Source organism: Protopterus annectens, chromosome 2.part2 (genome assembly GCF_019279795.1).
Source record: "Protopterus annectens isolate FY-2018-M chromosome 2.part2, PAN1.0, whole genome shotgun sequence".
Taxonomy (NCBI): Eukaryota; Metazoa; Chordata; order Ceratodontiformes; family Protopteridae; genus Protopterus; species Protopterus annectens.
This window is the reverse complement of record NC_056730.1, coordinates 1083632632-1083646134: the sequence shown is the minus strand read 5'-3', so window position 1 is coordinate 1083646134 and position 13503 is coordinate 1083632632. Positions and strand designations below refer to the sequence as shown.

General features: G+C 43.3%; 1 protein-coding gene across 1 annotated transcript in view; it reads left to right on the top strand.

Annotated features, from left to right (window-relative positions):
• The window catches only part of GNE (glucosamine (UDP-N-acetyl)-2-epimerase/N-acetylmannosamine kinase), an 852948-nt gene that overhangs the window by 516613 nt on the left and 322832 nt on the right, over positions 1–13503 (top strand). The window contains exon 6 of the mRNA XM_044064307.1: positions 13335–13422. Within this exon, the coding sequence (XP_043920242.1) occupies positions 13335–13422 (88 nt within the window). The remainder of the gene's footprint in view (positions 1–13334; positions 13423–13503) is intronic.

Sequence of the window (13503 nt, the reverse complement as noted above, 5' to 3'; positions counted from 1 at the left end):
CAGTCTGTGTTCCCAGATCTCTTATAATGCCTTCTGCGTTCAGTGGACTACCATTGATGTGGTAATTCATGGGAACTGGTTTTTTCCCAAAGGGGATGATGCCACATTTTTTAGCATTGAGCTTAAGGCCATGGATGTTTTTCGTGTTTCACTGTTGCAGTCATTACATTTGGATAATCTGCTGGCAGGTTGCCCTCAGTCGGCCTGATTAAAAAAGTCTTGGGTCCTGCGTCAGTTGCTGTCCCTTCTTCCATGATGCCAGGTCGTCAGGGGTATAAAACATGCAGCCAACGCCATTACATCAGTCTTTCTTGCCGTGCGGTGCCCGAAGCAGAAGCAGTTCGCAAGTGCTGGTCGGCCGACTCCTGAAATTTTCATTTTTGAGTTTCAGAACCGAAGTCTTAAACTAAAAAGCTAAGTACCCCGTTGGGGAAACTTTTTCTTGTTCCTTACCAATGTCAGTAAAAGTTAATAATTGCATTACTTGTGGGAAGCAAATACCTCATAAGGATTTTCATTTGTACTGTATTCCTTGCCTAGGCCCTGACCACAACGTACCTTGCTGTCAGTTTTGTGCTAAATTTAATCAATGCACTATTAAACGTCGGTATATTTTTGCTTCTAAATATTTTGACTCGCGCTTTAATTATCCAGAAATGTTGTCGGTTAGCAATCCGACTACCGGAATACCTAAAAAACGCAAAGAAAAAGACAGAGACAGGCCGTCGAGGTCCAAAACTGACGACGCTTCTCCTAAGCCAGTCGCCAGTTCGCCGGTACTCAGTGAGGCACTTTCGCAGCCCCTGATACCTGCTACTTCTGATTCGCAGGCCTCTACTGAGACCCATTCAGAGTCCGATATGCTTCAATTATGGAACCCGCGGATGTCTCTACCTTAGATGGGTCCGGAGCCGCTGTGCAGGCACCAGCTTCTGAGGCCTACAGATTTGTATATTAGACCGACGCCATCTTCCAAACTAAGGCCAAAATCTAAATCTATGTCTATAAAACCGACACCTGGGCCACATGTTCAGGCCCCTATGCCTAAAAAACAAATAGTTTCATAGTTTAGTACTAGGCTATCTGCCCTGGGGCATTTGTAAGTCTAGCCATAGTGATGTGGCTTTCGCCACCCCATGAAATGGTACAAAAATGCACAGAATAGATTTAGAATACTGTGCCTCTGTCTAGTAGTGACACAGTGAAGGTCCCCTTATATAATAGAATTAGTTTACTGTGCCCCTGTCTAGTAGTGACACAGATGTGACCCCTGGGGTAAACTTACGATCTCCCATCCACTCATCAGGATTTCTCTTGAAGAGAGTCAGTGAGAGGCTCTGCCTAACATGAACTGGGATCTTGTTCCAGAGCATGGGAAGCCTCTGGGTTATGAATCTATCCCTCCAGCATGTCCTATTCATACTTGTGCTGAGGTTTAAATCTTTAGCTCTCGTGGTTCTGATGGATTTGGATTTTTTGAGGTGGAGCATGTCCATCAGTTCCTGATTGGACATGGCTTTGTACGTCAGGCAGAGATCACCTCTGAGCAAACGGTATGCTACTGAATAGAGCTGGAGTTTCTTTAGTCTGGCAGAATAAGACATATGTTGGAGACCCTTGATCCTCTTGGTGAGGTACTTTTGTGGTCTCTCCAACTGTTGCAAATGCCGGGTGAGGTACATACCAAATGGGGCATTGTACTCAATCATGGGTCTGATGAGGGAGGAGTATAGGGGTACAATGACATCCTTGGATCTGGATGTGAATCCCTTCATGATAAGGTGCGCAAGGTAGAATGTTTTTCTAACCACTTTGGCAATGTGGGTGTCAAATGAGAGGTCGCTGTCGACTTGGGTCCCTAGGTCTCTGATTACTTTTTCTGTACTCAGTGGGTTGCTGTCTATGTGATAATTTGTGGGTACTTTGTTTTTCCCAAAGGGGATGACTATACATTTTTGGCATTTAGTTTAAGGCCATGACTCGCACCAGTTGTCCATTTCTGTGAGGCCTTTTTGTAGGATGTATGTGTCCGCTGGTGTATCGACTATGGCGCCTAGTTTGCAGTCATCTGCGAACTTTGTCAGCCACAACCCTCCCATGTTTGCTTTAACATCTGAGAAATAAATGCCGAACAAGAGGGGTCCCAGGACAGATCCCTGTGGGACACCACTTGTGACTGGCTTTGAGTCTGACATTGCTCCAGCAATTTAACTTTATGGGTTCTGTCCTTTAGCCAGTTTGCAACCCATCTAGTGACATAAGGGTTTACGTTTAAGCTGTTGAGCTTATCTATGATGCCTGAGTGGGGTATTGTGTCGAAGGCCTTAGCCAGGTACAGGTGGGCTGTATGGACTGCTTTGCCCTCATCAATGGCTCTAGTGACTGTTTCGAAAAAGTCATCCAGGTTCAAAAGGCAGGATCTGCCCTTTACAAAGCCAAACTGGGTGGGGTCAAGTGTTTGTAGGTCCCCAATGTCTCTGTTTATGAGTTCCATAATGATTCTTTCCATAGCTTTGCAGACCAGGCTGGTTAAGCTTATGGGGCGGTAGTTCCCAGGGTCTGTAGAGGTACCCCCTTTGTGGAGTGGGACCACTGTTGCTGTACGCCAGTGTTCAGGTACATATCCTGTAGTAAGGCCAAGGTTAAATAGCATTTTTATGTGTGGGTTTAGCTCCTCTTATAGTTCACGTAGCACGCAACCCGGGATACTGTCAGGTCCCATTGATGCTGTGTTTTTAGCTTTGCTGAGGGCGGCTCTCACTTGGATATCTGAGATGACAGGGAGATTACATTCAGCTGGGATAAGTATTTCTTCTTTTGGGGGTGAGGGAGGGGAGAAATTTGCACTGAACCTGTCAGCCAGAATGTTGGCAATATCTGTGGGTTCAGTGTATTTTTTGTTGTTGTGAACTAACTCTGAGCATATCTGAGGGTTTCCGCCCAGGTTTCTAACATAGCTGAAGAAGGCTTTGTGGTTGTCTTTAGTGTCCTTAGCGATTTTTCTCTCAACGATGGCATTGGTTGTTTTTATGAGAGAATGTAGTTTTCCGCTAGTGTTGATCAGAGATGTCTTCCCTTTATGGGATTTTGCTCTGTCGTGCAGTAGCTTCCTTCTTTTGTTATACAATTTGTTAATGGCTGAGGTCCACCAGACAGGACGCTTGCCTTTGGTGGAGAGGGACTTGGATTTATTTGGGATTGCATGATCCATGCATTCTTGGAGATGTCCATAGAAAGCATTTGTGAAGGATTCAGCATTGTGGGATGTGGTATCCACTGGCCCAGTGGGCTTAAAGGATACCATCTCAGTCTTAAGAAGAGCGAAGTCTGCTTTTGAGAAGTTTTTCACTGTGGTCTTTTGTGCTGGAGGTGGAGGTGGGATATGTATATCCAGGGTGATTAGTTTGTGGTCAGATCTCACTAGTGAGGGGCATACCTCCGGTGTGGAGCATTTTGTCCCCATGTTTGTGATGATCAGGTCTAGTATATTATCTCCCCTAGTGGGAGAGGTGACTAGTTGTTCCAGTGCATTTGAATTTATGAATTCCAGGAACCTTTGGGCTAGGGTGTTAGGGCTAGAATAATGTACCCAGTCTATGATGGGGTAGTTGAAGTCTCCCAGTATGATGGTATTTTGTGATACATTCATATCCTCCAATGTCTTCAGGAAGGCTGAGTGAGGTTCCTGAGATTGGGAGGGTGGTCTGTAACATGCTGCCAGTTGTATATCAGTTTTGCCTATGGTTAGTTGCACCTGTATGGTCTCCGATGCTTCATGTGTTGCTACTAACCTGGAGGTGTGGGTGTCCTTGATGAATATAGACACTCCCCCCTCCCTTTGTGGTTCAGCCTGGGTTTTGGGGTCAAAAAGCATGATACGAGGTATAGCCTGGTAGCGCTGGGGTGCTCTCAGGAGCCTTGAACCAGGTTTCAGTTACTGCACAGACGTGATCAGAATGGCTGAAGATTTAATTACTCTGATCAGGAGTAGCCAACCCCCCCCCCCTCCCTTCTAAGAGGCCTAGGCAAGACATTGATTATGAATCTTCTGACCAGGATTCTATTTCTTCCGACTTTTCTAAGGAACAGGATTTGTCTATACCTACTTATGAGGACTCTGATGCAGAAGATTCCATTCCTTCTGCTTCTCCCCCTGAGGATTTTTCTTTTGGGGAAACTTTACATACCTTACAGGAACATTTCCACTGGGGAAAGTCAGGATTTCTCTGAATTTAAAAATAGACTTAGGGATTTTCTTCTCCTTGCTCAACATAGGCCTTTGGCTATACCTCCTGTTCTAGACATTGTGGATGATGTTTTTTCAGAAACTAGTATGGCTCCTGATTCTCTGCCTCCGGCTCCTTGTAAGCCTGACAGATGCTACAGGGTTCCGGACTCCCACAAATTCCTTTTCAAAAATCCTATTGCAGATCCTGAAACCATTTCTCAGGGTCCCAAGGGTATTAAGGCCTCTACTGCTAAAAATCCTACCCCTTCTGATAGAGATTCTAGGGCGCTGGATAGATGGGGTAAGAAGGTTTACACTTCTGCAACCTTGGCAGTCAGGGCTTTAAACTGTCAATTTCATATGCTTAAATACCAGCAGCATATCATGGGACTGCTTAAACAGAAAATGATGTTCATTTCTGACTGTGTGGAAAATAAAGATTTACAGGATTTATTGCATTCAGCTGAACAAGTTGGAAAACATACTTTGCAATGTGGTTTTGATTCTTTGGAGGCCTCTTGCAGGGCTGCTGTAACTGGGTCTGTGCTAAGAAGGCATGCTTGGCTCAAAGAGCAAACTCTGCCCGATCATGTTAAAGAAAAATTGTTGGAAGCTCCTTTACAACAGGACCATCTCTTTGGTAGTAAGGCTGAAGACATTTTAAAAAAGATGGAAGATAAAGCTAAATCTATGCAAACTGTGAAAGATTTCTTACAAGTGCAACCTCCAAGATTTAGTAGGCACTGGCCTACTGAGAACTGGTCCTTTCCAGTTCCTTTGAGAGCCACTCAAGTCAAACCCAGATATTCCAAAGGCTCCAGGTTTCAGTCACAAGGGACTTTTAGAACAAAACAATGGGGTGCCTCCTCCTCCAAATCTGGAAACAACAAGGCACCTCCCTATGGTAAGCCGTCTCAATGACTTCCCTCTACACTTACCAAGCACTTACCTTTCAGCCACCCCTTTAGGGGGGAAACTGGCACTTCATGTAAGAAACTGGCAACTTATAACCCAGGGATACAGATTTTATTTCCACATGTTTCCAATCCCAAACGGATGGCCAGACCTGCCCCAAATCAGTGGGCAGAGGCCCAGAAACAAGTACTGTCTCTCATGAACATGGGAGCTATTCAACCAGTCCCAGAAGAGGAAAAGGGACAAGGTTTCTATTCAAGACTTTTCCTGGTACCCAGAAAAGACAAATCATGGCGGCCAATTCTGGACTTATCTACTCTAAACACATTTCTGGACATTCCAAAATTCAAGATGCTGACTCTTCAACAGTTACTTCCTATGCTAGGCAAAGATGCCTGGTTGGTAACTCTAGACTTAAAAGAGGTTTACCTGCATATCCCAAGCAGGGAATCTTGCAGAAGATACCTAAGCTTAAAAGCAGGCTATTTGCATTACCAGTTCTCTGCACTGCCCTTTGGCTTATCTACTGCACCCAGGGTCTTCACAAAGTGCCTGGCTCCAGTAATTGCATTTTGCAGGCAAAGAAATATTCAAATATATCCATACCTGGACGATTGTCTAATTCAGGCAGAAAGCAGGGACATTCTTCAAAAACATCTGGCATTTGTAAAAAAAAAAAAAAAAGGTTCTAACTTGTGTAGAGTACACCATAAACAAAAAGAAATCAAAACTGGTACCCTCTCAAAAAATTACATTCCTGGGTGCAAGCTTGAATACAACTGCCCAGATGGCTTACCTTACACCAGAAAAGCAAATTCATTTGGTGACTTACTTCAGATAGGTGGCCACAAAAATCCTGCTGTCTGCAAGACAAATACTGCAAGCCTTGGGGTTCATGGCCTCCTGCATTCTTCTAATTCCATATGCAAGACTGCATATCAGGAAACTTCAGTGGTACTTAAATAATTTATGGAGTCAACATTGTCACAGCCTGGAAACAATGATTCCTATCATACCTTGCCTGCAATTAGAGTTTCTATGGTGGACAGAAGCCTGCCACCAAAACAAGGAACTGCCATTCACTCCACCCCCTGCCGTCCAATCCCTGACTACAGACGCATCAGTCTATGCTTGGGAGGCTCATCTGGCAGGGAAGTGCATTCAGGGCAAATGGAGCCCAAATCAAATGCACCTTCTTATCAATCAAAAAGAGATGCTAGTTGTACAGAATGCACTGACAGCCTTCAAGGACTACCTTCATCCAGGACAGTTAATGATAAAGACAGACAACACCACAGTTATGTGGTACATAAACAAGCAGGGGGGTACACACTCCTACCCCCTTTGCAGACTAGCCATAGCATTGTGGAACATGGCCTTGACCTATCAAATTCAACTACAAGCTCAATTCCTGCCAGGAAAGCTGAATGCTGTGGCAGATGAACTAAGCAGAAATCTCATGGACCCACACGATTGGAAACTGGAACCATGGATTTTCAACATGTTGGCACGCAACCGGGGGAGTCTAGACATAGATCTTTTTGCCTCACCCCAGAACTATCAGTTGGACAAATTCTGCACAAGAACTCATCACAAAAAAAGCCTAGTAAGTGGATGCTCTATCATTCAGCTGGAAAAACTTATCAGTCTATGCCTTTCCCCCCCTGCCTCTACTTTCCAAAGTTCTACTAAAAGTCAAACAGGACAAGCCAAAAATGATTTTGATTGCTCCAGACTGGCCTCGTCAACACTGGTACCCACACCTGCGCAGCGTGTCACACCTTCCACCGTGACACCTGCCTCAGACACCTTACTTACTGTCTCAGCAGAATAACCAAATTCTGCACACTCAGCTCCAAACTTTGAATCTTGCAGCGTGGCTAATCACCTAAATTCACCCTTGACATCCCTCAGCAAACCTGTGATTATTTTATTATTTATTTATTTTATTTTATTTACATTTGTTGACCGGGAGAGTCCGACTGGACACAGGTCCTTTTTCAGCGGAGGCCCAGGGAGAAAAGCTCCACATTAAGTATTATTTGCATTATACAGTTAAAAAACATAGCATTTAAATATAGACATTAGTCCAGTTAAGGACGCAAGACAAGAAGAAAATAGATGTAAAACAGCTGTAGAACATAGTACAATTTTAGAATATGGTGACATATACTAAACATGGTTACAAATGTAGTTGAGATTCATCAGTGAACAATTGATACAATCTGTTTTTGAGGTACATAACAGCCATTAGCAGTTGTTGTTACAAGAAATTAGTATTATGTGGTAGGTAGCCTCGGAACATGAGTAGCCAAGCTTGCTAAGAGTAGGTTTTTGATAGGGGCTGAGAGAGGTAGTGGGTGGGGGGAGTGGATGGTATTAGAGTGGGGGTTGCAAGGGCATATCTGGCAAGTTTTGAAGTGTGATTTTAGTAAGGATTTAAAGTGGTTGCAAGAAGTTACAGAGGTAATTGAGGATGGGAGGGAGTTCCAGAGTTTGGCTATAGTGCAGGAGAATAATGCTTCTCCCAGCAGAGTTAATGGCTCCTGTGACCTGTAGGAGGTTTTTGTGGCTGGATCTTAGTGGTCTCGTCGTTATGTAGGGTTGGAGTAGATTCTGGAGGGATGGGGACTTTTAGTGGTTGGTTTATTAGTTTGTGGGCGAGTGTGAGTTGATACCATTGAAGGAGGTGGGGCAGCTCTAGCCAGCCCAGTTCTGCTAGTGAGAGACAGTGGTGAGTACGGTAGGAAGCCCCTGTGGCGAATTTGGCAATTTTGCTGTAGCAGGTTTCGAGCTTATTAAGATCGCATTGTCTAAGGTTAGTAAATATTGGAGAGGAGTAGAGTAGGGTAGAGATAAGATGAGAATTTGCTACCGAAATTTTAGCTGCTTTGGTAAGTAATTGTTGATTTCTAGTTTTTTGTGCACTTTTTTAATGGTCATGGAAATGTGAATGTCAAAGTTCAGTTTATTGTCTATTTCTACTCCTAATAATTTTGTGTGTTCTGTAAGTTGGATGGTGATGGTGTCTTTTGCTGTGATGTTAAAGTGAGAGCTGTCTAGGGTATGTTTGGTGGGTTGGAAGATTAGTAATTTTGTTTTGATTGGGTGATGGATGTCATTTTGGAGGCAAGAAGGCCTAGTACTAGAAAATCTTATGCTGACAAATGGAAAAGATTCTGTACCTGGAATCAATCACAAGGGATAAGCACAACAGTGCCCAATATTCCTCAGATTTTGCAATATTTAACTGAGATGCTTCACAGGGCCTGTTCTTTTTCTTCCATAAAAATCCATGCCTCAGCCATTTCAGCTCATTACAACACAGAACCTCCCCTCTTCTCTCATCCTCTGCTTAAGCAGCATCTCAGAGGGGCCAAAACTTAAGACCACCCAGGAGAGCTCCAACCCCTGCCTGGGACCTCAATTTTGTATTGGAAAAACTCACTCTCTCTCCTTTCGAGCCAACTGCTACTGCAGACTTAAAAATTCTCTCCTGGAAAACAGCTTTCCTTTTAGCAGTCACTTCAGCTAGAAGGATTTCCGAATTACAGGCTCTTATGGCAGTGGAGCCTTTCATTATTTTTCATGCGGACAGGGTGTCTCTCAGGACCAATCCATCCTTCATGCCTAAGGTGGTATCCAGTGTGGATCTTAATCAGACCATTCATTTGCCAACTTTTTTTCCCAATCCACAGAACAAGGGGGAAAGGATTCTGCATTCACTGGATGTACACAGACAACTTAGATTTTACTTAGAACAAAATCTCAAAGAAAATCTGAACAACTACTGGTGGTATTTGCTGCAGGGGCAGAGGGGAAGGCTATTTCAAAGTAGACTGTTTGCAAATGGATAAGCCATTGTATTTGTTTCTGCTGTATGCATCATGGTAAAACTATCCCCCAGGGGATCAGATCTCATTCCACCAGGGCTGCATCTAAAGTTGGCACTGAGTCTGTCGGCCAGTATATTGGCAATATCTGTTAGCTCGGTATAGGAGGTACCATTGTGCAGTAGCTCATAGCAAATCTGGGTATTGCCGTGGAGATTATTTACATAGCTGTAGAAGGTGTTGTGATTGTCTTTACTATCTGCTGCAATTCTGTTTTAGAGGATTAGATGAGGGATCTCAACTTTTTGTTGAGTCTGATAAGGGAGTTTTTCCAGTCCTGGGGCTTCACCTTATTCTGCATCGGTTTTCTCCTTCTGTTGTAGAGTTTGTTTATGGCAGGGGACCACCAGATTGGCTTCCTTTTTTTGGAGGAGTGCGTCTTGGTTCTGTTGGGTATGGTGAGATCCATGCATTTGTGTACGTGTTCGTACAGTGCATTGCTGTATGATTCAGTGGTCATGCAACTGATCTCCATTTGCATGGATGCCGTGAAGTTGGCCACCTCTGTTTTTAAGAGCCTAAAGTTAGCTTTGGAGAAGTTTTTCATGGTGGTTACCTTTGTGGGGAGGGGGGGGGGGATTTCCAAGGTGATCAGTTTGTGGTCGGATCTAACCAGGGAGGAGTTGACTATTGGTGTAGAGCAACGGTCACCCATGTTAGTAATGACCATGTCAAGGATGTTGATACCTCTAGTGGGGGTAAGAACGAGCTGGTCCAGGGCATTGGAATTAATGAATTCCAGGAAATGTTGGGCAAGTGTATTGGTAAATGAGTAGTTTTTCCAGTTAATGGAGGAGTAGTTGAAGTCATCCAGTATGAGAGTGTTTGGTTGGACCCTAATATTCTCCAGGGTACTTAGGAACGTGGAGTGTGAGTCGTGGGATATGGTTGGGGAGCTATAGCAGGCTACGACCTGAATCGCTGTCTTACCCAATGTTAGCTGCACCTGAAGTATTTCAGATGCATTATGTTAGGCTACTAGTCTGGAGGTGTGTGCATCCTTTATGAATATGGAAACACCACCGTCTTTGGAGCTTCGGTCCAAGTTCTGGGACCGAAAGGTGTGGAATGCGTTATAGCCTGGTAGTGCAGGGGTGCTTTCTGCTGCCTTGAACTAGGTCTCTGTTACAGCACAAATGTCAATGTTCTCCATTTTAGAGAGTGCTTCAAGCGAGTGCATTTTGAGATTTAGACTTCTAGCGTTGAGCAGTATGACCCTCAGATTGCATTTGTTTGTAGCTGTTACAGTGGTAATTTGGTCTTTGGAACACCGCCTAAAATAGGCACTATAGGGGTGGCAAGAGACTTGGCCAGTATCCGGAAGCCCAGGGGTGACAGATGCACACCATCTCTGGCAAAGCATCAAGGTCTGTCAGTCATGTCATCCCAGGCAGACAGATACTGGATCCCCTTAGAATGACAACAGAAACTTAGCCAGTTGTTGAAATCAATCATTTTCTCCTTGTACTGTGTTATCATTCTGGGTGATGGTAGGATGCTACTCAGGACTAGGGTCATACCCGCCTGGGTTACATAATCTGAGAGCTCCTCCATGTCTCTTTTCATGTAGTCTAGGGAGATACGTATCAGGTCCTTCACACCCACATGTAGAATGACGAGTCATATTTGTACCTGTTGTTGAGGGACCTGAGTGCGTGCGTTATATGGTGGATCCTGGCATCTGACAGGCAGCTGACTGTTACTTTCTCCTTATTCAACCTAGTGATTGGGACATCAGTGTGCCTCACAATCGAGTCACCTGTGACTAGTGTGTTGAGCATGCTGTTTTGCCTTCAGGGCTGTGGTTGAGTGGCACGCTGCTTAGGAGAGTCGTGTGTCTCGTGATTAGTGTTGTGTTGCGGCGGTCAAGTGCATTTCTGCCTTGGAGGTCTCTGTTGTTTGGGTAGATTTTTATTGAGAGCCTCTGCGAAGGTGGATGTGCGGTTTGTGTTTTTATGTGAAGGCAGTGATGGTGTGTGTTCTGGAGGGCAATGTGTTCTATGTGGTGTGGTGCAAATATTGATTTTCTCCTGTTGACCAGCTATTCCGGTCTTGGCTGGAGAGTGCGTGGCTTCCAATTTGGATATATAAGTGCATCTCTCGCAAGTCTGAGTGTTGGGAAGTAAGAGGATAAGGGTTGTCAGTGTACATGAGGCAGTTGCTACATTGTCTCAGGATGCCCAAGTTCACCAGGTTAATAGGAGAAAGCACAAGGAAACTGACCTTTAGACATGCCTGGAGGGGTGGGCATTAATAATAAGTACTGAAGCTGTTTCCTTGTAGAACATTTAGTGCTGGTAGCACTTTTGTGTGCTACAATAATTGCTACAAGAAGTCTGGTAAAGTGCTAGACTAACAAGCAAGTGCAGGAGAGGAGAAAACTAGTAGATCTAAAGGAAAATTGAAGAGCAGACTTTGGCACCGCTCAGAAGCTTACATACAGTCCTGGATACAGCAAATCTGTGTCTGGAATAGACTAATTACAGGAAAGGTGGGAAAAGCACAAACGCGGGCTTTTAAACCAGAAAGTTGACAGAGATGGAAAAACTGTCCAAACGGCCAATATACTACAATTTCTGGGCCGGAAACCACTCCTCTTGTGGTAGATGGGCTACCTAGTGCTTACCATTCCCACTGATAAGCTAGAAGGCTTCCCTCCAACATAGAAAGGCTTGGGGGGGGGGGCTCAGAAGCTTACATACAGTCTTGGATACAGCAAATCTGTATCTGGACTAGACTAGTTACAGGAAAGGCTGGAAGCAAGCTTAGAATTTGTTTTATTTATTTATTTATTTTTTTACAGAAAAGCAGCTAAAACAGCACTAAAAACAATTCAAGTGCAGTGCAAGCTAGCACACTTCAGTGCATAGCAGTATTAAAGCAAATACAGTTTAAATAAATGCAATTTATTCAAAATGTATTCTGGACTGAATTCAGTTATTGTTTTATTCAACTCTGAACAGTTAAAAAGTGCCAAAAATATACTTATCAGCTGAGAAACACACTCAGTCAGAACACAGGGAGATTCTAGCAAAGTTTTTTTTTAGTGAAGTGGAAAGGGAGAAAGGAGGAGCAGAAGATAATTCAAGGATAAGAATCTAAGTGGGTTGGCCTTCTCAGATGTTCTGTCTGTAATAGGTAGATTGAGCTAATGACAGTAGACTGGGAGGAGTGTCACAGATCAAATTTAATCAGTTATATGATACAGTCCTTGGCAGTAAATCAGAAAAAACAAACAGAGGAAGAGGAATTCTTGTGGAATAAATTCTCCATTAGGGTGGAGCAGTGTCCAGCACCACTCCATTTTTTTTTTTTTTTGTTTAGCATTTGGATTATACTGACCTGCACTGGCACCTGTACAGGCTAGGCATCCAATATTCCTGGTCAGGGTACACATCAGCAGTTTCTTCCCTTCTTTTTGTATGACAGGTTGTCATACGGCTATGACATGACTGATCAAGGAGGTCCTTAAAGACTACTGCATTTTCACCCACTTAAGAAAAACCCTTCTGCTTGATAGGATTTGAAATTCATAGTTGATGGTCTTGACTTCACATGTTCAAACCCAGTAGTGTGAATGGAGTAATGAATGAATGTGGTCTGTAGGGTATCTGACAGGGAGAATTGATTGTTCTGGTGGTTAGGGACTCAAGGGGAAAAAAGTACCTTCACTGCAGCAATCACTAATAAGGACACCTAGTCCTCAATTCATATTTAACAAGCATTATTATCTAAACAGTGACTTTTAAGAGTCAGACCTCCTTTTGTGCTTTGATTTGGCTATCTAATCCGTAGCTTTTTGTGTGTTCTCTGGCTCAATTCATCTTGATGACTTTATTTGTTTGGATTCAAGCCAGTAGTTGGCCCACCAAAGAGGATCCCAAGTATAAAATATGAAATGTTTTCATAAATAACAGTTATCTTTTAAAAGAATTCCTCTTTGTTAAATCCATAATTCCATACTGCCATCATCATTTTGGCACCTCCATACAGCCTGAACTGTTAGAATTTCCTGTAAGTAGGGCAAATATGGCTGTCCATTGAAAGTGCAAGACTCTGTTTAGTAATATCTGATACCTTGCTTTCTTTGTCTGGAAACCTTTTAAGATTTTTGATGCAGGCTTTGTTGAAACTGTATAAAAAAGCATTAATGTTTATTAATAAAGCAAATAAATAATTAAGAGATAACCTGAAAGAATGAAAAATAAAAGTTAGCATTATCACTACCGTCATGAATTTTTACTGTGTGTGTTAAAAATGCTAGTATGGAGTTGCATTAACTTTTGCTTGACCATTAGGTGAGAATGTGCTTCATGTCCGGGATGCTGATAGCCAGAACAAGATTATCCATGCATTGCAGCTTCAGTTTGGAAAACAGTATCCATGGTAAGTAAGTGCATTTGTCGATGTTACTTACAATATTCCAATAGTGTAAGTTGTTGCATTCATATTCAAAGTATTTGACTT